We start from the raw sequence: 27,042 nt of genomic DNA on the forward strand, positions 1-27,042 counted from the left end.
AAACAGGTTTTATTACACCATAAAAATAAGAATGCTTTCTCTTTGTATCTCTATCTTTAAGGAGCTTTTTATTTTATTCTCTTCCTCTTGCTGCTATTTAAAATCTCTTCCTATGGTAATATCTTAGTGAGTAGGATCTAGTTTCACAGGTACTGCTTCTTAATGGCATTTTGCACACTCACTTTGCATGTCATTAAAAGTGGTGTGCTTGCATACCTCTCCTCTAAGGTAGGCAGATGACAATCATAATCATGATAACTGTATCTTGGGACGCATGACATTGATCTTGATCCTAGTGTCATTGCCACTCCTTTCTACTACATATAATTTTCAGAGTCCTAGAATGGACACTGCTCATATTTTGTTTTGGTAGCCTAGACAGAAATCTGGAAATGACACTTCTTTTAATCACTCTTTCAGTAATCACCTTAAAAAAAAAAAACCTCTATCATACAATTCAGCTTTTTAAAGTGTAAAGTTCCACGGGTTTTAGCATACTGAGAGTTGTGCAATCATCACCACTGCCAATTTTGGAACATTTTCATCACTCCCACCAAAATTGCCATTGTGACCAATTAGCAGTTGTTCCCTCTTTCTCCTACCCTCCCTAGCCCTGGGTAGTCACTAATCTACTTTCTGTCTTTATAGTTTTACCCATTCTGGATTTTTTTTTTGGCCCAGTGTGCAGGATCTCTGCCTACCAGGGATCGAACCCATGCCCCGTGCATTGGGAGCATGGATTCTTAATCACTGGACCACCAGGGAAGTCCCAGAAGACTTTTTTTTAAGCTGAAAAAGGTGTAGATGGGTAGCAAGGTGTAGATGGGTAGCGGGAAGCAAGGTTGGAAAAAAATAGCAGCTCCAGATCTGCTTTCTGAGTTCATAAGTGGGGTATGATCATACAGGTACTATCACTCACCACTTTCAGCAGCTCTGGATGTTGGTGATGGATGCAAGTGGTAAGTTGGAAGCACTGGGCTAAGGCTACGTCTTAGCTGCTTGCCTAGCCAGGAATCAATTTGACATTACTTGTCTCTGATTTGAAATACCTCCTAGTAGTAGCAACAGTAAGAGCAGCAACAGTAGCTGTAGTATACTTGTACAATGTGCCAGTCAATATTATACACAGTTTACATGTATTAACTTGTTCATTTAACCCATAAAACATCCTTGAGGTAGGTGTTATTATTCTCTCATTTTATAAATGAGGAAAGCGGAGGCACAGTTTCATTACAGTATGGTTTGTTTGTGTGTTTGTTTTTAATAAGTATAGTTTAAAATCTTGAAACTACCCATGAAGTTAAACTTGTTTATATGTAGGGTTAATACTTTGTCATGACTTTGTAAAGATTCATTTTCGGGTCTTAGACTACTGCTGTTTTTCTCCTTTTAGTGAAACTGCTTTTGGTTACAAGGGTCTGAAGATCTTGTTATATTATATTGCTGGTAGCCTGTCAACAATGTTCCGTGTTGAATATGCATCTAAAGTTGATGAGAACTTTGACTGTGTAGAGGTAAGAACAGAAATAAATTTATTTTTAACTGTTTTCTAATTGAGTATAAAACAGATTATAAGATGTAAAAGTTTGAGGGAGGAGAGAATCTGTTATATAGCAGCTTTAAAACCACATATTTAATATTTAGTTATGGAAATGATTGTCTGCCTGTCATTCCAGTTAACCCTGTGATCACGATCCTTAGCCTGATCTGTTTCCTGCGTGGACGTTTTCCATAAAAACCTTCGCTTGATCAGAGTTGCATTTTATTTACCAACTTTAGTTTTTTATTTTGGACATTAAAAGTACTTATTTTCCCAAAAGTTAAATAAGATGGAGGGAACTAGCTAAATTTTCTGCATTTAACTTCATGTACAATTTTCTTATTAAAATTTCTCTTGCTATATTTCTAATCCCAAATTTCCTAATATATATTCCTTTATGAACATGGATAATTAAGCTGATTACATTATAAAACTATTTGAAGCAAATGAACCAAAAGAGGGTAAAAGCAGAGAGTATGCAGCGTATGCACCTGTGGCAGGCTGAATTATGGCCCCACCAAAGGCAGCGTGACCACAGAGGCTGAGTAATGTGGCCACAAGCCAGAGAATGCTAGTAGCCACCAGGAATTGGAAGAGGCAGGGAACAGATTCTCCTTCAGAGCCTCTGGAAGGAGTGTGGCCTTGATGACACCCTGATTTCAGCTCAGTGATACTGATTTTCGATTTTGCCTCTAGACTGTGAGAGAATACGTTTCTGTTGTTTTAAGCCTCCATGTTTGTGATAATTTAGTACAGCAACCACAGGAAACTAATACAGATTTTTGTACCAGGAAGTGGGATACTACCGTAACAACTAAAACTGTAGAAATGTCTTTAGAAATGTGTAATAGGTAGAAACTGGAAGAATTTTGAGACACATGATAGAAAAAGCAAATTGCCTTGAACAAACTGTTGGTAGAAATATGGATGTTAAAGGCACTGCTGGTGAGGACTCAGAGCAAAGTTAGGAACATGGGAGAGAAAACTTTTTTATCATCTTAGAGAATACATACTATATCATTATAAAAGAGAATGTTGATAGAAATAGGAATGCCCTGTAGTACTAGTAACAGTCCAGTAAAAGGTGCCTCTGGTGAGCGCCCAGAAGGAATTGAGGAACATGTTATTGGCAGCTGGAGGAAAGGAGATCTTTGTTGTGTAATGCCAGAAAGCCTAGCTGAATTGTGTCCTGCGTTAATGTGGAAAGGAGAACTTGTAAGCAGTAAACTTGAATACTTAGCTGAGTAGTTTTCCAAACAAAGTGTTGAAGCTTTGGCCTGGTTTCTTGCTTTTAGTAAAATGTGAGAGGAAAGAGAGAAATTGAGGGAAGAACTGTTAAGCAAAAAAGATCTAGGACTTGATGATTTGGGAGATTCTCAGCCTGTTCTGAAGACACTAAAATTAGAAGATTCATTGTCAGGCAAGTGTGCTGTGGGGAGAAAGCCAACAGTATGGCTAAGTAATCTTGTTTTGCTGAAGAGATAGGCATGTGACTCACTGTTCTCCGTAATCTCAACAAAGCCAGGAATAGGGATTGAATTCTATGATATGAATTCAGGGAACATCTGTGGAGGACCGTCTTGTCTATTGACATGAACCTTCATGGTATACACAGATTACCCACAAGGTTTTTCGAGAGTGTTATATCAGCAGAAACACGGCCAGTTTGGACTGACAGAGTGAGGGAAGGCTAATGGACTTCTAAAATTCTATAGGCAGGAAACAGGCTGATAACACTATTCAGCTGCAAACTTGTGCTACCTTTCAAGAAAAAGGAAGAACAATTTTGAAGGTGGAGCTTCAGGCTCAGAGGGTGGACCCACAGGCCACAGTATTCCCAAGTCTAATGGAATATGGATTAGATTAGCTGGCTTTTGAAATTGTTTGGTACTGGTGACTTATTTCTTCCTACCATTTTCTCCCTTTTTTTTTAAAATATTTGTGGAAAACACACTTCTATTTTTTTTTTTTTTTTTTTGGCTGCCTTGGGTCTTGGTTGCTGCGTGTGGGCTTTCTCTAGTTGAGACAAGCGCGGGCTACTCTTCATTGCGGTGCATGGGCTTCTCATTGTGGTGGCTTCTCGTGTTGCGGAGCACAGGCTCTAGAGCGCAGGCTCAGTAGTTGTGGCGCACGGGCTTAGATGCTCCACGGCATGTGGGATCTTCCCAGATCAGGGCTAGAACCTGTGTTCCCTGCATTGGCAGGCGGATTCTTAAACACTGCGCCACCAGGGAAGTCCCCCCAAATTATATATTTTAGACTTGTTCTTTTCCTGGGCATTCCTATTTAAAGATATTGAAGCCAACTTTTTCAAGGCTTTAACTAACTTTAAATTTCTGACTTAAGCCTTTTGCCAACCTTGTGCCCCACCCTTTTATTGTAAAACCTTCTCTCATTACTTGCGTTGGTTGATTTGCCCCCTTTTATTATTATTATTATTTTTTTGGTTTTCTTTTATTGTAAAGGACTTGCCCAAAGTCCCACAACTAGTATCAATAAATGATTCGTATTGTACATGGGAGAGAATCACTTAGTCGTAGTATGCATAATATATAGTAATACCCTCTTAAAAGATGTGATTATAGAACTGTTTATGACCTGTTCTAAATGGGACCAGGCGCTTGTGCTTATTAGTTTTTATTTCTGTTTTTTACAATGTGGATTTATTTTTGCCTGCTCCCATACTTCTACGCTATTAGCTCTCAATTTACTGCTGGTGTGAGGGACTTTCCTCTTGCAAATAGTCCCCTTATGGGGAAAAATACCATATTAGTAAACTTAATGGAATTGTAACATGAATCGTATATAGCATAAAGAGGTCTAAAATAGTCTCTTATATCCGTTATTCAAACTTCAGTGTCAGAAATACTTTGAGCACTTACTTTTTTTTGTTCCCATTTCCCACTCTGTTTGAGACGCCTAAGCTTGTCAGATAAATAATATGTAACTGCACTTAATATTTATTTTATTCAGTGGTTTGTGTCCCTTGGAAATTTTTGAAAATTTGCAGATATAAAAGTGATTCTGAATAATACTGTAGTTGTGGTGATTTGATACTTGAAAAGATTTAATCTTAGATAAACTAGCATTTAACACAGACTTAGTAAAATGGAGCTTTTTATAATCAAATATTTCTTATTAGATTGTTAAATTTTCAAGCCCGCTAGATACTCTTTAAAAATGCAGTGGTGGGTTTTTTTTCTTGTGTTGTACAAAATTCACTTTTGTTTGAGGGGTTTGCTGGTTTGGGGTTTTTTGTTTTGTTTTGTTTTTTAAGTTCCGGCTGGTAGTGCTGAATTGATTTCTTCCAAAGGAACTATTGACTTAGTTATTGATGAATCTTTCAAATATTATGTGCAGTGAAAATAGCTATGTATTTGCATTGACTTCTAATTGTTCCATTCTTGAAAACCAGCTTTCTCCATTTAGAAGTACTGTGTTAGGAGTAAGGAATCCATCTTTTATAATGCCTTTTTGTAGGACTATTTATTTGCTTCATGGTCGAAGATCATTTATTTAAATTACATATTCAAGCAGAGACCTCTTTTTCCCCTTATAAAAAAAGAATGGGTAGCAGATGTGGGAGGAATGGGCTTGCCTCTTCTCAGTTTGCAGTGAGAATGTTCATTTCACAATGCCTTCTGTGTTCTTGATGCCAGGAATCTAGTGGCAAACAAAGCAAAGTCACTGCTCTCATGAAGCTTACCTTCTTGCCAAGAGGAGCAGTCAGTGAACAAATATTAAATAAACAAATTAATACGTATGAAAATACGTTAATGTATGAAGAAACATTTTGCTGGTTTCTGAATGAAGAGGAGACAGCCATGTAGTAATCTGAAGGGATCAACGTATGCAGAGGCCCTGAAATGAGAACATTCTTGGCATTTTTGTTGTCCAGAAAGATCACTGTTGTTAAGTCGTTGTGGTGATGGAGAGAAAGGTAGGAGATGGTTGAAGGGGGTTGGCGAAACTAAGGTCATATGGAGTAAGAGTAGTTGATAGCCTTTGGAGGTTTTAAGTAGGTGGGGGTTATATGATAGGGTTTATATTTTTAAAAGATGATTCTGGCTGCTGTGCAGAGCACACACTGTAGGGGGCAAGAGTGAAAGAAGGGAGACCAGAATGTTGCAGTGTTACAGGCCACACTGCATTTAGTTGTCTGGTTGAGGATATATCTTTGGAGGTAGAGCCAGTAGCATTTGCTGTTGAATTAAATGTGATTGATGAGGGAAAGAGGAACAAGGAGGATCCCATTGCTTAAGCAGTCGTGGTACTATTCACTGAGATGGGGAAGATGGGAGAAGTAGATTTAAGTGGAAAAAGCCCAAGATTTTTGTTTTAGATGTATCGTTTTGAGGTTATTATATATCATAATTGAGTTTTTGCAGACTCTACTATGTAGCACTATTTTTGCATATGAAAAATATACCACAGCAAATCTGCTTAGAAGTTATTTGCTTGTTAAAATTTTGCCATTATGTTAATCTTTCATCATCCATTCTTTTTCTTTTACATGCTCTCCAGTGGCACCTGAAATTTTTTAGTTACAATTAAGATGCCTGTAAAACATCTCCACTAGCCGTCCTCTTTAAAGACAACATAATTATTTTGAATTTTGCGATACAATAAACTTGATTATTCAGACACTGGTGGTTTGTTCATCTTATGGTTGTCCCTGATCTTTGCCTTTATCGATACCTCCTTGCCCTCTCTTGAGGTAATTTCATTGCTTTTTAGTGGAAGGGTGTGTAACTAAGATTGTTCAGTCTTGCTAACTGCTAACAATTAGGGAAAGTTTTGTTGGAGACAGTTGAAATACATAGATAAGGTTTGTATTATTTGTGAATTTCAGTCATCTATTTTATCCTTGTCTCTCATTAATATGGATTGAGTTTGAGAGTAGATGAGAGCAGATTTTTTAAATTTTCTGGATTCCTTAGGGCTTTTTTAATAGAAAAATCCTGTGTATTTATAAAAATTTAATCTTGAGGAAGTGAAAAAATAACTCTTTGGTAGACTAATAATATTTCAGTATATTCCACTATATTCTTTTTTTGATAATGGTGTCAGCATTCTTAATGAGTAATTTTTTAATGAAGTATCATAAAAAGCTTTAAAATTATGTATTTAGATTTTTATCTTGGAACTTTGTTGTGAGTTTAGGTTGCAAAACACTAATGCAGTATAAATTAACATAATGCGACCTTTGTTTTTCCAGTAGTTGAAATATTCACTCTTTTTCTCTACGCCTCTAACAATATGGAAATTTCTACAGCTTAAATATTGTCAGAGAATGTAAGATTGAGCACGTTATGTAGATATGGAGTGTTTTTGCTTGTTTTTGTAGCATATCTTGTGCAAATTATGTAGATATGGAGTTTTCTTGCTTGTTTTATAGCATATTCTTAGAATTATAGTCACTGTTAAGTCTTCACCACTTTAACCAAGTAAAGGATAGCATGTACTACTATTTAACATGGCTCTAAAATTGCTATTTCAAAAATAAAGCACCTTAGACAAGTGCTGCTGTTTAAGATAAGACACTAAAGAGGTAATTTGGTTTTCGAATGTGATAAGTACACGTGTACAAGTGTAAACATATTTGTATTATAGCAGACTACCAGTTAGTCTCAGGTACATTGCTTTATGCAGTGATGAAAAATTGTAAAAATTGCTTCATGGAAACATCTCACGTGTAACAAAGTACAGAACATTGGAAATTGAGATGACCATAGTCAGAAAGTATACAATCTAAAATATTTCATCTTGAGTCACCTCAGAGAAGACCTGAATAGAAGAGTTACTTTTATGCTTTCCTTATTAAAAAGATATTGCCAAGGGTTAGGAAAACATTTGTAAGGCATATCCTTATTAAATATATCAGGTTGTATTCTAGATTCTTGATCTAGTCAGCTTAATTTCTTATCCTTTTCTAGAACTGTATTTTTACATAATTTTACTTAAAGTTTAGAATATTCTTGAAGATAGGGAATTTTTCAGGGATCTTCAGAAACAGAATCTAAACTTTTAGCCACAAGCATTGGAACTAAAAGGTTTTAGTTAATCTTTAATTCTACATTCAATTGAAAATGAGTATATGGGGGTTTTCTCTAGTGGTAATTTTATTGTCTGGCCAGTAATCCAATATGAAAAATGAATATTTAACTGAACTAAAATATATTTATTCTTTTAGAAAAGAGTACAGATCTGTAAGACATGACAGTTATAGGATTTTTTTTTTCTTAAAGCAGAATCCATTTAATAGAGAAATGCAGACATTTTTCCTTTGGTGGTGCAAAGTTCTGAATTCTGGGTTTGAAGAGCTGTTTGGTTTTATGTTATGTATTTTATGTAATACATATACATTTTCTCTAATGTTTTATATGTAACAGATTCCTTGTTTTTAAACTTGGCCTTTCATTCCCCTGTAAAAGTTCTTAATGTGTAAACTTGCCCAGAGCAAAATATTTATTTGAAGATATTTATTACAATAAATAGGTATCCTTTGAAGGCTGAAAGTTAAACATTAACTCTCTTTCAACTTTGTTGAGCTCAAATCTTTGGCTGCTTTATCTGCTATCTGAACTGCTACTTGAAACTTAGAGTTTCTGAGAAATCTTTGAAGTACATTTGGTGTCTGATATGTGAAGTTATTTGATCATGCTTTGCAATGCCTTGTTGAGAAGACATAGGGAAAGTTTTTAAAGTTAAAATTATATACACTGTACATGCCTTGAAGTGTTTTCTTTTAAATTGATAGATTGTAAACCTCTTTATTTAAAAGTAGTGTTTCTTGACTTTTTAAAACTTGAATTAATACTACTTTACCCATCGCTACTTTGGATTTTAATTGCCACACAACAGACCTATTAAACCTATCCCTTATTACTACACTTTCCTCTTGTAATTATTGAAATTGTACAAATTCTATAAAATATGCTTAAGATGGTCTCTTCACATTAGATAGCAGTATCAAGGAAAAATAATTTATCAAATAGTACTTTAAAAATAAGCAAAAGTGGTCCTGTCAAATGCAGTTTATCTGATCTTAGGGTGAATGGATTGTAAGGACTGGTGCACATATTAGAAATAAGCTGTTGGGCAAAATGTCGAAGAGCTATATTTTTAAATAATAGCTTTTTTTAATAGCTATAAACAAGTTATATATAAATGTTGGTAGTACCAGAGCATTGAAAATAAAACTTGTTTGTGATAAATTCCATCCTTCGTTCTCTATCCTAAAATGTAGCTGAATGATAATAAAGTGCTATTCATCTGCAGGTGCATTGCTTCTGCTTAGTTAAAAGATGGTTGAAAGGACAGGAATTAGTAGCATGTTGTATTAGCCTTTTGTAGTGTATTTTGTCCTAAGCATCTTAATTTCCCTGTTTTGAATGCTAAGTAGCAAGGGTCTTGGTTTAGAACTAATACCCATCATGCATGTAAACGGTATGAAAGAGCTGCTTAGTAAGTTAACACAAAGTGTTCTTGTGTCAGTCCTTGTGGAAATAGATACAATACAAACATTACAGCTGAACTCACGGCAAACTCCATTAAGTAAAAACCTGGCCTCATTGTTCAGGAAAAAGTTTGAATAGAATGCAAGCTCATTTTGTTGAATGTAATGTCAGGCTTTTAGGGACTGTATTGAGGGATAAGGTTTTGTTAAGTTGAGACCAATTCATTAAGTTTTATTGCCTGGTGAGAAGCAGTAATACTTTATTGTAAGACTTCATCAAATATTCATGGTTAAAGAGAAGTAGTAAATGTATTCAATCAAGTGGTCTTTGGGGTTTTGAAAAGGATTATGAAGTCTGCTCAGCTGATAGTTTAACATTCATTGAGGTTATTTAACAAGGATAATTTTAATCTCTGAGTTTAATTTTGTTGTCCAGTCTTGCCCCTTTTTACTGTCACAAATCCAACTCTGTAAAAATTGTGCCACATTATAGGATGAGTGGATAATATATCCATTCATATAATTTATGTATTTCCTAAGTGGGTATATTTTTTATCTTAATTTTGAGTTTCGTGTATGAGGGAGTTATGACCTACTTGCTCATGGTGAGGTTGCCATTTGTTTGGTCAGACCCTAGCCTCACCTCACTACTGCTGGTGATCCTTTCATGTCTTGGATAATATACTCTCCTTGACACATGTAACATAATAAGCAGCCGTGTAAAATAATAAGCAGCCTTTTGTTTTGGCCAGTTTAAATTGTCTTGAAGGGACATGGTCAGCATTTTCTACATGATGTTAGAAATTTCTATAGGATTGCCCTCATTGTAGTTGATTTCAGGCTACCCACCTCCTCTTTTTTATTTCTGTGTTATACTTGTGTTCATCTGACATTTTTGTGGCAGCATCTTGTACACATGAAACTCATCCTTTCCCAGTTCACTGTGTGTTTGCATCTTTAGTTTAACAGTGAATTGAAGTCTTGTGATATTTGTGGGTTTTGTCCATTTCAGAAAAACTAAGCATATTCAGCTAAGTCAAATTTATTAATTTTTTTGTGTCCTTTAATCTCCATTCCTTAGGCAGATGATGTTGAGGGCAAAATTAGACAAATCATTCCACCTGGATTTTGCACAAACACAAATGATTTTCTTTCGTTGCTGGAAAAAGAAGTTGATTTCAAGCCATTTGGAACCTTACTTCATACATACTCTGTTCTCAGTCCAACAGGAGGAGAAAACTTTACCTTTCAGATTTATAAGGTAAAAATAAATCTAAATATTCCCTGGGTGAAAGTACCTCATTTGCCTGAAACCTGTGTCCTGTTTTGATGTGGTTTTTTCCGTGATTTATTCTAACTTCAGGAAACAAGTCTTTGTCAGCATTAAAAACAAAGATCTGTTTTGTATGTGTGTCTGTGTACACATCTTAATCTGAGACTTCTAAACACTTTCCCACAGAATAGTTTTGTGTTCTACAGACTTTCACTTACCTCTGTGATGAGTTTCACCTGACTTTTCCTGGCTTTTTCCCTAGGCTGACATGACATGTAGAGGCTTTCGAGAATATCATGAAAGGCTTCAGACCTTTTTGATGTGGTTTATTGAAACTGCTAGCTTTATTGACGTGGATGATGAAAGATGGCACTACTTTCTAGTGTAAGTACAGTTCTAAAGCAACAGTAGACCTTATTACCTCCACAAAGCCAGCATTTTAATTGTGGCGGCCCAATTATTAGGACAGTATAATGATATTTTTCCCAGGAAAGAAAAACTATTGTTTATGAGGCTTGAGTTTTCCTTCATTATGCTTAGGGAGACCTTGAGAATAGAGTTGAATAAAATGCTGTTGTCCGTTAGGGCCCTGAATGTAGGCTTAAACAGTAAAACGAGCTTTGCCTGTGTTTTCTTTTACTTGCCACCTATTCATCTTTATAATAGGCAAGTGCACTGAAGTGATGTAAAGAGGTCTGATTTATCCAAGTTGCTGCACACCAATTAAGTGAATTGTATATTCAGAACATAGCAGGTGTACCCATTGGGCCCTCACAGAGTAGCTTGCTGACACTGAAAATTCAGTCAGAGAATGGAAAAGAAAATGGACACTGCATGGGAGCGCGACTGTAATTGACCTGCTTGGCTTTCTGTTTTATCTGCAGATTTGAGAAGTATAATAAGGACGGAGCTACACTCTTTGCGACCGTAGGCTACATGACAGTCTATAATTACTATGTGTACCCAGACAAAACCCGGCCACGTGTAAGGTAATTGGCAGTATAACACGTGCCTTGTCTTTTATTTCAGAAGAAGGAACTGCTGAAGTTTCCAATACTTGTTATAATAGTGTTGATTTGTTTTAAAAAAAATCACCATTATTCATTGGCTATGTACTGATTTATTTCATTGTTCCCTTTGAAACAGTGTGGAAGATTAAATGTTTACAGTTTTGAGCATCTTAATAATTTTTGGAATTCTTGAAGTTGGATTGAAAAAAAAATCACACAAACTTTAAAGTGTTTATATTACTATAGTGACTTGCAATTTGTAAACCGGTCATGTGATATTTTAATATAATTTCTTTACTATAGTCAGATGCTGATATTGACTCCATTTCAAGGTCAAGGCCATGGTGCTCAACTTCTTGAAACAGTTCATAGATACTACATTGCATCTCCTTCTGTTCTTGATATTACAGGTATGTAAATTTTGATTTGTTGTTGAAAGAGCCTTTCTAAAAAATCTCTTCTTTACTAATTTTGGTTTTGTCAGAAATAACTATTTTATTTTAAATAGCAGCAGTCTCCTGAGGTCTTTTTGGAACTGTTTAAAGATGGCTTAAGGTTACATTTTAAATCATAAGTCTTTGTGGGATTGGATTGCATCTCTGAGTATGAAGTGCTCATTAATTAAACAAATTGAGGATAATGAACTGAATATATAATGGGAAATCTTAGGCATATATATGTTGCAAGTGTGGTATGACTTATTTGTTCAGTTTATTTGGCAAACAGTTTATAAAGTTGATGTATCTTTTCATCTAACTTTACTGCTACTGTTAAATGATTTGGAAACTTGGGAGATACAGAAGTAATTACTAAAGTTAGTTTATATCAAAAGTTATAAATTGTTTAAGTGACACCTTCACTAGCTTAGTGACTTGCAAAATTATAGAAACATAATACAAACAATAACACTTCTTTTTAGCTAAGCTCAAAATTGTTTAGCTTCTGTTTACTTATAGAGCTTGGACTTGGTACTACATGAAGGGACTTTTTTGGTGTTTTTAATCTAGAGACTTAAGAGTTCACATAAGTAGTCTTTGTCTTCTCTAGTGGGTAATGTGCCAGCAGGGGTTATTTCTGTGAAGCCTCTTAACCACTTTCTTCTGTCTACTCCAACCAATAAAGTCCTTGATACTTAGCACCAATTAGCAGATAAAGAATTTTATTTCTTAAATCTCAGTGAAGAGTCATCAATAATGGTAGCCTTTATTCATTGCAAACTGAAGTCTCTAAAGAGAAAATGCTAAACATGCTAAAGGACTTGTGAATTTGAAAACTGGGTATTGGCCTTTATTTTCAGTGTTAACATTTCTTAGCATTATAAATTACTAAAAATGCCTTATCAGCTGTTCTAAGATATTCTCCTCAATTTCCAACCCAGTCCTTTAAAAAAAGAAAAGTACAGAATTTTCTACTCTTTGGTTGTTTTAGTTGCCTATAGCTCCATTATTTTGTATTTTTTACATTTTTTTTTGTGTGTGTGTGTGGTATGCGGGCCTGTCTCAATGTTGTGGCCTCTCCCGTTGTGGAGCCCAGGCTCTGGAGGTGCAGGCTCAGCAGGCATGGCTCACGGGCCCAGCCGCTCCGCAGCATGTGGGATCTTCCCGGACCAGGACACGAACCCGTGTCCCCTACATCGGCAGGCGGACTCTCAACCACTGCGCCACCAGGGAAGCCCTGTATATTTTTTAAACTTTTTGGATCTTTATCAGGCTCTGGATTTCCCTTTGCAATCCAGGATATTCTTTATATTGAGATGGCCTTTTGCTTACTTGACATATAGCCAGATATAGTAAAAATTAAAACTTAACCATCAATGGCCTATGTTACAGGATAGATAGGTGTTTGTGGTGTAATTGCCACCCGTTTTTTTTTTTTTTTTTTAGCACTTTTTTTTTTTGGCTGCGCCTCTCGGGTTGCGGGATCTTAGTTCCCCAATCAGAGATCCAACCCAGGCCCCGGCAGTGAGAGAGCCGAGTCCTAACCACTGGATTGCCAGGGAATTCCCTTTCTTAAGCACTTAAAGTAAAATACTGGAGAACAGTTCTTTATATCATGTGCCATCTTCCTTTTGAGGATGTCGGTATCGTAAGATATATAGCGTTTGAATACGTATCAGTTGTATGACCTTACATATAGAATCGGTGATTTGTTCCTTCCAGAATTATGAAGAGAGGTGCATTTGGCAATAGAAATTGATCTTGGGCTAGAATATATCTCAGTATTATTAACCTATTAGTTTTATATTAAGAGCTAATTATATCTGTCCTTTAAATGTTCCTTGTAGTACTGGAATATGTTACATGGCTTTTTAGAGTGTTATCTATAAATTTTTTATAATATGAAGTTTTTTTTTTAATGACAGAAGAGCATTTATGTTGGTAGATGATGTACTTAACTTGGGAAAAAACTCAAGTTTTGATCCCACGTATCACCATAGATTTATATCCAAGCAAATTTCATCTTTTAAATGCATCACTCATCTGTGAAGGATGTCACAGATTAATGGGTGTTACCATTTTAGGTTCATTTTCAGGCTGACACCTTTAGTTAAAGTGCTGAAAGATTGAGTGGTGACTTGGCCCCTTATATTAAGCTGCAAACAAAATATTATTAGTCTATAATGGCTTATTTAAAGCTAAGTGGAAAATTTTTTTGCACAATTTTTCAATATATGTGAAAATTTCAGATAAGAATGTGGCATAAGATTTTTTAGATTTTTCTCAACTGTAATTCTTTTACCTTTGATGTGTTTTTTCCTAAAATTCTGGGGGTATATAAGTTACTTAAGTTACTTAAGCTTTCACTCATACGAAATTTTATTTTAAACTGATATTAGCAACACAGTTCTTTTTTCTAAACCAGTTCAAGAAGAGGTGGACTTGGAAAAACTGACATTGAATAAGCATGTGCCTCACTATTAGCACTTAAAAACATTTTTTTAAGAGATGCTTGCTTAAGAGTTTGTCACTTAGTAGAGATTTAATTAAAGCAGCTTTATTGAGGTATGATATACATAGCATTAAATTCATGCATTTTAAGTGTACAGTTCATTATTCTTAGTACACTTGCCTAGTTTTACAACCTGTTTTAGAATATTTCTGTCACCGTAAAAAGATTCCCTCCTGTCCATTTGCAGTCAGTCCCCATCCCCAGTCTCTTGTATTGAGGTTTGTGATCCATTTTGAGGTAATTTTTGTGCATTATGTGAGGAAAGTTTCTAACTTAATCTTCTTTACATATGGCTATCCAGTTTTCCCAGCAGTTTGTTAAAAAGACTATCTTCCCCTATTGAATTGCCTTCGTATGTTTGTTGAAAATCAGTTGCCCATAAATGTAAAGATTTATTTCTGGACTCTTTAATGATCTATGTCTATCCTTCTACTAGTACCATACCGTCTTGATTTTTTTTTTTTTTTTGAAGAAACAGAGGCTGTTTATTCAGAACGCCGTCTTGATTTTTTACTGTAGCTTTATATATGAGTTTTTTTCATGTGTGTATGTTTTGCCTTAATGATAATGCCAAGTTTAACCTGTTAAATATGTAAGCTGAATTTGTGGAGCATGTTCAGCCTGGTTGCTGTAGAATAAACAGACGTTTCTTCAAATGATTGATGAGTAGAGTTAGAAATGGGTACTGGCCCTGGCCAGGTGGGTGGGAATGGAGCAGAGAGGAGAGGCTTCAGTCAGAGGGGCCTGGCCTGGGACGAGCAATGACCCTCAGGGACCCAGGGGCACAGGCTCCCAGAAGATAGTCCCTCTCTGAGTGAGCACCCAGACGACACAGACTAGGGCTGGTTGTCGCAAACTCAGCAGCAGCTGACCCTGGTACAGCCGCCCTGGAGGTGCAATCTATGTGACCAGTGGAAACTCTTCTTACCCCACTTCTCAGACACACAACGCCCCTCCCAAAAAGGTTCCAGATTCTAAAAGCAGCAAAAACATTCAAATGGTTCCAGAAGAAATAGAGCCTTCATCTTTTTATCTCAAAGATAGCAGCTGTTCCCTCCCCGAAGCACAGTCCTCCTTTTCCCCCAAATGATTTTACATGTAAGGTAATGAAGAGGAAGCCCCATGCAGTGAGGGGCTCCTAGCTGTGAGGGGCTGCTGCAGTGGTGCCAGGGTATAGGGCGGGCAAGACAGGGCAGAGGTCCTGGCAGGGGGACCCAGTTGCCTGGTATTTCTTCCTACAAGCCATGCTTACTTGTTCAGGGTGAGCGACTGTATTCATTTCCTGACAGAGTTGCATTATCATTTGTTTTCCTTTCCTCTTTCTTCCTAGCAACCTCCTGCCCCTCTTGCTTTCTGCTCTTTCTGAATGATCGATCACCAGCCAGGCAAGGCAGCCTTGGCCTGCTCCGTTTCCCCCGCTAAATACATGTTCATGTAATGCTCTTCTGCTTTTTCTTCTCAATGTCATCTTCTCTCCTTGAAAGCTCCTTTGGCCTATCTAGATCTAGTGCGTGATCTGTCTGATCGTCTGTGCCACTTGGTTGGGGTTCTTGATGTTAATGAGCCCTCCTACACCTTTGCTGGTGGTCAGCTTCATCCTCACTGTCTTCTGAAGCTAGAGATTTCTTCTTTCTGGAGTCACCTGCAGCCCCATCTCTACCCACTTTCCTTGGTCCTCTTCTTCCCTGGTCGCCTGCTTTTCAGCTTGGAGCTCTTTGTCGGTCTCCTTGGGACTCAAACACTGCCTAGCCCAGCCTTTGTGGTCCCCCTTTTGCCCTCTTTGGGCATCATGACTCCAGTGGCCGCAGAGCCTCGGCCTTTATATTGAGTTTTGAAATTGGGAAGTGAAAGTCCTCTGTGTTCTTTTTCAAAATTGTTTTGTTATACAGGATCCCTTGTATTTTCATAAACATTTCTATTTGTTTTCTACTTCGTTGATCTCCACTTTAATTTTCATTATCCTTATTGCTTTGAGTTTAATTTGTTCTTTTCCTAGTGAAGATTGAAGCTTAGCTTATTGACTTGATGTCCTCCTTTTCTAATATAGACATTTAAATAATACTTAAATATATATTTATCTATAGATACAAGTACTGCTTTTACTGATCCATAAATTTTCATAAATTGTGCTTTCATTTCATTCAGTTCAAAATATCTTCTAATTTCCCTTGTGATTTCTTTTTGACCCATGGGTTGTTTGGAAACATGCTGTTTAATTTCCAAATATTGTGGATTCCCATATTTCCTTCTGTTGTTGATATCTAATTTAATTCCATTATTGTCAGAGAACATGCTTTATATGACTTCAGTTATTTTTCACGTATTGAATTTTGTTTTATGGCCTACGTAGGGGCCACAAACTTTCTTTAAAGGACTAGGTTGTAAATATTTTATGCTTTACAAGCCACATAAATTCTCTGTTGCACAGTCTTACTGGTTTTTTGTGTTTTTTACAACCATTTAGAAACCAGTCTTAGTTTACATGTCAAAAAAGCAGGCCATGGATGAGATTTGACTACTGGGCCATAGTTTATAGACCCTTTGACCAACATATAGTCTATCCTGGTGAACGTTCCACATGTACTTGAAAAGAGTGTGTATCCTGCTCTTGTTGGGTGGAATGTTATATAAGTATCAGTTCAAGTTGGGTGATAGAGAGAGCTGTTGAAGTCTTCTCTGTATTTGCTGATTTTCTGTCTAGTTCTTCTATCCATCATTGAGAGGATAGTGTTGACATTTCCAACTATTTTTGTTGAATTGTCTGTTTCTCCCTTTAATTCCGTTAGCTTTTATTTCATGTATTTTGGGGTTTTCTTATTAGTTGTGTATATGTTTATAATTGTAATGTCGTCTTCATGAATTAACTTGTTGTGATAAAATGTGCCCTTTTTTCTCTTGTAATCTTTTTGTCTTAAACTATTTTTTCCCAATTTGTGTGGGGGTGGGGCGGGGTGGGTAATGTCTTAAACTCTATTTTGCCTGATACTAATATGGTCACTCCAGACCTCATATTGTTTGCATGGTATATCTTTTTTCATCCTTGACTTTCAGCCTGTCTTTGAATCTATGATGTTTCTCTTGAAGACAGCATATAGTTGGATCCTTTTTTATTCAGTCTAACAATCTCTGCCTTTTGATAGGAGTGTTTGTTTACATTTAATGTAATTATTGCTATGGTTGGAATTATGCCTGCCACTTTGCTATGTTTTCTTTTTTTCCCTTTCTTTTTGTTACTCATTCATTCATTCATTTTTATTGAAGTTTTTGTTTTTTAGTTATTTGCTTAGTGGTTGCTCTGGGGATTACAGTACGCATCTTAATTTATAACAGTCTATTCAGATTAATATTTAATTTCAGTAAAATGAATTGTTCCATCACAGTTATTCTCTCTCCCCTCCTTTGTGCTATTATTGTTACATAAATTGATATTGCTTCTTTATATCTTGTAAGCCAAACATTGGTTTTATAATTATTTTTTCATGTAATTGTCCTTTAAACTAGTTGAGAGAAAAAATATTTATTCCAGTTTTTATATTTATCTTCATAACTATTGGTGTTCTTAATTTATTCTTGTGGACTTGAGGTACCATGTTTCTTTAGCCTAAAGAACTTCCTCAGTATTTCTTGTAAGGCAGGTCTGCTAGCAACACATTTCTTCGGTCTACTTTTCTGGGAATGTCCTTATTTCACTTTCATTTAGAAGGATAATTTTGCTGGATATAGAAATCTTCACTGACAGTATTTTTCTTTCAGTACTTTGAATATATCACCCCACTGATTTGTGGCCTCCATGGTTTCTGATGAGTTGTTTCCTCTTGCGGCTTTCAAGATTTTCTGTTTGTCTCTAGTTTTTGACAGTTTGATTATAATGTATTTAGATGTGGATCTCTTTGTGTTTTTCCTAGTTGAAGTTTGTTGAGCTTCCTGGATGTATAGATGAATGTTTTTCATCAAATTTAGGAAGGTTTTGGCCATTATTTCTTCAACTATTCTTTCTGTCTCTTTCTCTCATCTCTCTTTTTGAGACACAGATTACAGTTATGTTGATACACTTGAATGGTTTTAATTTACGTTTATGTCAGCCCACTTTACATTTTACAAAGCTGCAGAGTACAAGTGAGGAGGTTATTGTAGTTGCTGAAAAAAACACTGGTGGCATCTACATAAGAGAGGAATCAGAATGTCCTTCAGGTTTCTGGATGGCTTGTATAACTCCATGGTGTGACCAGATTAATATGGAAAAGACTGAAGAATGAGATAAAGTAACTAATTACATTACAATCTTATGTTTATTTGGTGATTTTCTCTGTAGACTACAGTTGATTTCATTATCTGTACATTCCTGATAGATCATAATTTCATAACAAACTGATGCCATGACAGAATTTCACTTCTTTACCACCTTAAAGCCATGGTCATATAATGTTTACCTAATAATTAACATGTATATGAAGTGCAGCATAGAAGCATAAAGATGGTATTTAAGTACATATGGATTGAATGAATAAATGACTCAATCATAAAACATTACCCTTAGCTCAGACTCTTTTATAAACAGCTTTATTGAGATATGGTTAACATGTCATACAGTCCACTTATTTAAAGTGTACAGGTTTTTTTAAAAATTTAATTAATTAATTAATTAATTAATTAATTAATTTGGCTGTGTTGGGTCTTTGTTGCTCTGTGCGGGGTTTCTCTAGTTGTGGTGAGCGGGGGCTGCTGTTCGGTGTGGTGCACAGGCTTTTCATTGCAGTGGCTTTTCTTGTTGCGGAGCACGGGCTCTAGGCGCATGGGCTCTAGGCACGCAGGCTTCAGTAGTGGCTTGCGGGCTCAGTAGTTGTGGCTCATGGGCTCTAGGCGCAGGTTCAGTAATTGTGGCGCACTGGCTTAGTTGCTCCGTGGCATGTGGGATCTCCCCGGACCAGGGCTCGAACCCGTGTCCCCTGCACTGGCAGGCGGATTCTTAACCACTGTGCCATCAGGGAAGTCCCAAAATTTTGATATAGCCCTGTTTATCTACTTTTTCTTTATTTGCTTGTGCTTTTGGTTCGTTGTCTAAGAAACCATTGGCCTAACCAAAAGTCATGAAGATTTACTCCTATGTTTTCTTCTTTGTAGTTTTACCTCTTACACTTAGGTCTATGATCCGTTTTGAGTTAATTTTTGTGTATTGTGTGAGGAAAAGGGATCCAACCAACTTCATTCTTTTTGCTGTGGAGATCCAGTTGTCCAAGTGCCATTTGTTAAAAGAGTATTCTTTCTCTCATTGAATTGTCTAGGCACCCTTCTCAAAAATTAATGGGTCATAAATGTATGGGTTTATTTTAAACTCTCAACTCAGTTCCACTGATCTACATGTCCATCCTATGTCAGTACCACACTGTCTTATTACTATAGCTTTGTAGTAAGTTTTGAAATCAGGAAATCTGAGTCCTCTAACTTTTGTTCTTTTTCAAGGTTGTTTTGGCTATTCTGAGTTCCTTGTATCTCCATATCAGTTTTAAGATGAACTTGTTAATTTCTGCAACAAAAAAAGCCAGCTGGGATTTTGATAGGGATTGCATTGAATAATTTGTAGAGTATTGATATTTTAACAAAACTGTCTTGTGAACTATGAACTAGCCCAAACGTTAACATTCTTTGTTTCAAGTCTTCTACTGATCAGAAAATGAGGGCTCAGAGAAGTGGGGTAATTTGCCTAAAGTCCTACATCTGTGAATGACAGAACTGGGACTCAAACACATGTTCTCTGACTGCAGTATTTTTTCTACCTATCATGTTTTGATATTTTCCTTGTCCACTACTTAGTCTAATGTAGCTAACGTAGACAAACATAAAGGAACATCTGTGCTATCCAGATGCAATGAAGAAAGAATCAAAATCATATTTTCATTTTATTCTCTAAATAAAAAAGATTTCTTTTGTAAAAGGAAGAATTTTTTTAATTGGGTGAAAGAAGCAAGCAGACTATAAAGGTTATTAAAGTAAGGGAGTTATAAATTGAGCTTTGGAACCCTTAGGTATCAGAAAATACTTGCTTTTGGAGTTGATTATCCAAATCTCTTGTTTATACAGCTGCTTTAACTGAAAATAAAACTAAGGTACATATATATGATAACAAACCAGTCAAAAAGTTTACATTTGAAAAGGAATAGCTCTAATTTCACAAATAATATATATGTATTTGCAAAAGGATTGCATCTATAATTTTATTTGACAAAGATAATAGTGCTATTGTTTGATTTATAAGGAATTATCCTTTTACATTGTAACTTTTGTATATATATATATATATATAATTCTTTTAAGGATATTTGCCTTTCTAAGCTTAGCATGTTTATTGAGGTTGCAAATGATGAAGAAATTATGTTAGGTAAGGGAAATGTTATTCTGCTTTATTTCTTTAGCGGAAGATCCATCCAAAAGCTATGTGAAATTAAGAGACTTTGTGCTTGTGAAGCTTTGTCAAGATTTGCCCTGTTTTTCCCGGGAAAAGTTAATGCAAGGATTCAGTGAAGACATGGCAGTAGAGGCTCAACAGAAGTTCAAAATCAATAAGGTATTTTTAGTCTGTAGGAGGAAAACATTCAAATTTTGAAAAAAAAATTTTTTAAGTACGTATGTAATTTAAACATTGCAAATACATTAAGAATACAGACCCTGAAGCCAAATTGCCTGGGGTCAAATTTGGCTTCACCACTTGCTGTTAGGGCAGTTTAGTTTACCTCCTTGTGCTTCAATTTTCTCATTAATAGAATGGAAAGATAATTGATTTCATGGCTATATTAAGTGTAACAAGCAGAACAAAGATGGATAGTAGGATCTTATTTTTGCTTTTTAAGAAAATGTTTAGGGGCTTCCCTGGTGGCGCAGTGGTTGGGAGTCCGCCTGCCGATGCGGGGGACACGGGTTCGTGCCCCGGTCCGGGAGGATCCCACATGCCGCGGAGCGGCTGGGCCCGTGAGCCATGGCCGCTGAGCCTGCGCGTCCGGAGCCTGTGCTCCGCAACGGGAGAGGCCACAACAGTAAGAGGCCCGCATACCGCAATAAAAAAATAAATAAATAAATAAATAAATAAATAAAAGGGAAAAGAAAATGTTTATCTAAACTGGTAAAGTAGTTAATGCCCCTGGAGACTGTATTGGTGGGGAGGAGGGTTGGAATAAAACACTTAACTTTCATTTTTTATACTTCTATATATGTTTGTTTGAATTTTAAAGTAGTAAATATCTTAAGTACAGAAAAAATAATATGGGAGTTCAGAGGAATTTGTTACGTTTACGTAAGCAAGAAATCAGAGTATTTCATAGAAGGGATGCATTTGATCTAAGCCTTGAAGAATGGGTAGGTTTTGGATTATAAATGTATGAGGGATGAAGAGTATTCCAGTAATAAGGAGTAGCAATTAGTGGTGGTGATGGGATGAATTGGGAGATTGGGATTGACATATATACACTAATATGTATAAAATAGATAACTTAATAAGAACCTGCTGTGTAAAAAAATAAATAAAACAAAATTAAAAAAAAAAGACTAGCACTTGATACTATTGACCTCCCCTCCCTTGGCTTCTAAGTTCCTGGTTTTCCACTTAACCACTGTGCTCATCTTTTTTGAGATACTGTCTACTAGCTTCTACTCTTCCGTATGCTCCCGTAATATAATTCTTCCCCGAAGTTTTTTATCCAATCCTCATTTCTTCTCATTCTACTTAATTCTACCTGGGAGAGCTCATCTAAATCTTCAATCCAAATTTTCCTCCTGAGCTCCAAAACTGTATACCAAAAGTTTACTAGTCACTGACCTTCAACAAGCAACTTAATTTGAATTGAAACTTTCTATCTTCTGCATAAAAACACTTTAATCGCTTCCTGGCTTAAAGATAAAATGTGGTTTTAGAAATAATTTATATTTCCAGACTGTATTAAACCTTTATTAATGAGAATTTATTTAATAGCTCAGCCTTTAAAAGAAAGAGAATATGAGTACATTATTGGGATTAAAACTCCTTAGTATGGCACACAGATTCCATCATAATTTGGCCCCTGCCTACCTTGCTAGCCTCAGCTTCCTACCGCTTTCCCACACGCTCTGGCTTTGCTGAACTTGTCATTTCCCAACTATGCTACAACTTTCCTCCTTTTATGTCCCTGTATATAAGCTGTTCCCTTTGCCCTTATACTCCCCTTCTCCTGTTCCTCCATCTTTGCTTGGCCAGATAGTACTCATTTTTCAGGCTCAGGTCAAGTGTTTCTTCCAGAAAGTTCAATGTTATCTTCTCAACCTCTGTATACCTGACCTCTTCCCCACTCCCAATAAATAGGTAAGTGAAATGACCGAAATAGGAGAACTATAGGCCTACTCCTTTGGCTTCAGTGTTACCCAAACTTCCTGATTCTTCTCATATTTCTTTGACTGTTTTCCTCTGTTCTCTGCTCCTTACCTGTCACTATACTACAGGGTTCTGACCTCTCCCCTGTCTTCACTGTGTATGTTTTCCTTGGGTGATCTTAGCCATTAACTAGTCTTACGGTTTAAACTCTGGCCCTGTATACTGATATTGCTTAAATCCTTACCCTTAGACTAGAATTTTCTTCAGATTTATATGTTCTGCTGCCTCCTAAACCTCTCCGACTCTGAAAACTGTCATTCCATACCCTCCTCCACAGCCAGTCTTAACTCTTCTATATTTCTAGAATCCTTGTTCCCTTAGTATTCTTATTTGTGCTATCTCAGTTCATGCCCTCGTCTTTTTTTTTTTTTTTTTTTTGGCTGTATTGGGTCTTCATTGCTGCACGTGGGCTTTTCTCTAGTTGATGGGTTTCTCATTGCGGTGGCTTCTCTTGTTGCGGAGCACGGGCTCTAGGCACGCAGGCTTCAGTCATTGTGGCTCGCGGGCACTAGAGCGCAGGCTCAGTAGTTGTGGCACACGGGCTTAGTTGCTCCGCGGCATGTGGGATCTTCCCGGACCAGGGCTCAGAGTCACTCAGGTTTTATTCCCCCAGGAATCCTCTTCTAACATTTCCCCCACCCCCAGGCTGTGCTACCATAATATCCCATGCATACTTCTATCATTACATTAACCATACCTTAGTCATTTGTGTTACCCATTACACTGCTAGCTCCTTGAGGACAGAGATTATATCTTTTTTTTTTTCTGCGGTACGCAGGCCTCTCACTGCTGTGGCCTCTCCCGTTGTGGAGCACAGGCTCCAGATGCACAGGCTCAGCAGCCATGGCTCACGGGCCCAGCCGCTCCGCGGCACGTGGGATCCTCCCGGACCAGGGCACGAACCCGTGTCCCCTGCATTGGCAGGCAGACTCTCAACCACTGCACCACCAGGGAAGCCCCAGAGATTATATCTTTTATTGCTTTTTGTCTGGTACCTAGCACAATTTCTGGCCTATGACACATATTCAATATATGCTGTGTTCTTTTGGGAAAGTGTTACTATTTTGTAATTTGAAATGTTCATATTTTTCTTTTGTTTGGTTTATTAGCAACATGCCAGACGGGTTTATGAAATTCTTCGACTACTGGTAACTGACATGAGTGATGCTGAACAATACAGAAGCTATAGACTGGATATTAAAAGAAGACTAATTAGCCCATATAAGGTAGGACTTTCAAGAGTCTTAAACATTATATTCTTGTCACTGTTTAAAATAAAGAAGAAAATCTAGCAAATGCCAATGTATGGGAGAGTCCAAATCGTTTTGCTAAATTAACTTTTACAAAAGTGAAAATATTCTTCCAGTTAGTTATAAGAATTCTCCCTGTCATAATTTTCCAATGTAAGCTATAAATCTGTTTCCATTCACTTAAAAACTAATCCCAAGGATAGTCTATTCATGGTTATTTTTTTCTTTCATTTGTATGCATCTTTTTAAAAACTGAATGCCCAGAATCTTCCCTAACAGAGTTATCTTGTTAGTTTTTTCTAATTGTCTTCCCATTTGTCATATATATTCTGTTTACCTTTGCACCTTTCTTCCTAAATATGGCCTTGATTGCCATTTGTAACCTCTATATTTGACCATAGCTGAAATTGCAACTTAGTGTTTTTTACCTCTTTTTTTGTTATTGTTGTTGTTGTTATTCTTGCTCCATTCCCCCCGCTTTATTTCATCTCCTTTATTTTCCTCTAGCTCACAAATCTCCCCTCCTAGATCAGGTCTGGCCTCATCATCATTTGGCCGTTATTAAGGTAGATATTGTCCACGCCAGCTTGTGTGGAGGAGGATTTGCTGTGATTCTGGTAGCTGAGCAGTAATCTGTTTGGAGAAAATATTCATTTATTTATTCAGCAACTAATTATTGAGCACCTGACATGTGGTTGCTGCATTTGAATACACTATACCTAGAGGCTTATACAGCACAATAGCTGGGAACATAAATGACAAATTCGAATCTGTCTTAAGATTGAAGGAGAAAGTCAATTAATAACGAGTACTTAATATATCAAGTACACATAGTTCTGATTTTTCTTTTTTTTAAATATTTATTTATTTTATTTGGCTGTGCTGGGTCTTAGTTGCGGCATGTGGGATCTAGTTCCCTGACCAGGGATCGACCAGGCCCCCTGCATTGGGAGCACAGAGTCTTAGCCACGGGACCACCAGGGAAGTCCCTGATTTTTCTAAATTAATCCAAGTTTTATTTATCATCGATTCTGCTTTATAGAGCCAGTCTTTTGAATGTTGATGGTATATAGGTCGTACTACTCATTGAATCCCAGCTCTTTTCCTTTATCACATCTTGTTTGCAGTGCAACCGTATTTCCTAATTTGTTATTGTAATTCTAAACATACCACATTCTGAATATAAAAATAATTATTTGCCTATGACTATAAATCCTTGTATCTTGAATTCATATATTTTTTTTTCTTCATAGTGCCATTTTCTTAAGCAATTTAATGGATTGATTTTCTATCTTATAAACTACCATCTGCATATAACAGGTTGTAATAAATTATAATGGTCTCTGTTCCCAAAACTTGTCCAAAGTAACATTTTATTCTTTATCAGTCCTTATGTTTATCAATTCAGAAACATCAGAAAATTGGTAGAAATGGTACTTTCCAAAGACTTTGATCTTTAATATTAATTTGTTAGCTAGAAAATTTCTTTATGATGAAATTAGGCATGTAGAACAATATAATTAGGTGTTATCATGACAACATTTAAGAGTATTAAAACTTTTAGTAAAGTAAAATGATTTATTGAATTATGCATCTCAGATACTTGTGATATTTTATATAGGCAGATGTAGCAAATGAGAGAGGATGAATTCTAAGTATATATAGTAGTCATGAAGTTATGCCAAACAGTGGGAATTTCTGTAGTTCATAAAAGCAAGTATTGTCTGCTCTTAAAGAATGATGATTTTTTTATATTAAGTATCCTCACCTGTCTAGCAAGTTCACCTTATCTAAAAGACAAGCAAAGACTGGTTATTAAACTCTGTAAATTCTTAACAGCCAAAATGGGTATCACCATCCTTGCACTAAAGCTCATACACAAATTATAAATTCTTCAGATACTTGCTCAAACCCTAGTTATAGTATGCACATTTTAATGAGTTTAGTTATCCAGTATTCTTTCTCATTGAGAAAACCAAGAAATCTTGAGGGTCCTCTCCCCTACTTTGGGTTGATAGCCACAATGTGGTTGAAAACTTACCACAAACTTAGTAAAAGCCTAGAAATAGTTGAATGCCCTACAGGCATGGGAGGAGTTATATAAGATTTCTTTGTTGAATGTACGCAAGTGATTTTCTCCAATTTGTCATTCCAAGTTGATACTCATATACTTTGTTGTGCTACCACAGCATTCTCAAATGCAAAATTATATTTAAGGATAAAGTAAAATTGCTTACTATTGAGTGTGGTTTCAAATTTTTTTAGGTCTTAAAATGTATGCCAAATGGGGAAAGTTTGGAGTTTAGAATTTACATTTTTACTTCAACACATTTTATGAAAAGAAATTATAATTTAGATTGTCATAAGTTATTACTGAGGTATGAAATGACTTATTGATAGCAAAGTCCACCAATTCTGTGCTGCCTTTGAGGGCTCAAATTTCTGTATCAGCTTAATCACACTGTCCCACTAAGAAATTTCTTGGGTAGCTATTAGAAGGAGTTGTACCTTACTTTAATAAAAGTTCTCTAAACACTGATAATTCATTTGTATCAGTGCCAAGAAGGGATAAAAATAACCTATATTAACTAGAATCATTTTTTAAAAGCACAAAAAGAAACTCTGTCTGTAGTACAGAAGTAATTTTCAGGTGTTCAAAAAATAAATTAGAACAATTTGGCTAAAAAAAGAAAAGTTGGTACAGCTGCTTGGTTTTAGCATTAAAGTTTTTATAGTGTTTCATGGGCATATTTTAATTCATAATTGGTTTACAAGTATAAAATTTAGAATCATTATAATATCATTGGATTTGGAATCAGAAAACTCCATTTTGAGGTCTAGTTCTACCTTTTACTAATTGTGTGAGTGTCGACAGCTTATTAACATCTGGGTATTAGGCGTCTCTAAAATGGAAATGCCTCCATAGTGAGGAACTGAAGAGAAAGAAATACAATGCATTGTACATGTTTTTAAAGATAATCTTTTTTTTTTTGCGGTACGCGGGCCTCTCACTGTTGTGGCCTCTCCCGTTGCGGAGCACAGGCTCTGGACGCGCAGGCTCAGCGGCTGTGGCTCACGGGCCCAGCCACTCCGCGGCACGTGGGATCTTCCCAGACCGGGGCACGAACCCGTGTCCCCTGCATCAGCAGGCGGACTCAACCACTGC

The 27,042-nt window shown here is 36.4% G+C and overlaps 1 protein-coding gene and 1 pseudogene across 3 annotated transcripts in view; one reads left to right on the forward strand and one right to left on the reverse strand.

Moving 5' to 3' along the window:
* HAT1 (histone acetyltransferase 1) overlaps positions 1-27,042 on the forward strand; it is a 46,373-nt gene that overhangs the window by 15,588 nt on the left and 3,743 nt on the right. For all 3 annotated transcript variants that reach the window (XM_060106491.1, XM_060106493.1, XM_060106492.1), the window contains exons 4-10: positions 1,394-1,514; positions 10,081-10,260; positions 10,535-10,656; positions 11,157-11,261; positions 11,586-11,692; positions 20,642-20,793; positions 23,736-23,852. In XM_060106491.1, the coding sequence (XP_059962474.1) occupies positions 1,394-1,514; positions 10,081-10,260; positions 10,535-10,656; positions 11,157-11,261; positions 11,586-11,692; positions 20,642-20,793; positions 23,736-23,852 (904 nt within the window). The remainder of the gene's footprint in view (positions 1-1,393; positions 1,515-10,080; positions 10,261-10,534; positions 10,657-11,156; positions 11,262-11,585; positions 11,693-20,641; positions 20,794-23,735; positions 23,853-27,042) is intronic.
* Positions 15,488-18,644, reverse strand: LOC132495394 (28 kDa heat- and acid-stable phosphoprotein-like; annotated as a pseudogene).

This window comes from Mesoplodon densirostris, chromosome 8, assembly GCF_025265405.1.
Source record: "Mesoplodon densirostris isolate mMesDen1 chromosome 8, mMesDen1 primary haplotype, whole genome shotgun sequence".
Classification (NCBI taxonomy): Eukaryota; Metazoa; Chordata; class Mammalia; order Artiodactyla; family Ziphiidae; genus Mesoplodon; species Mesoplodon densirostris.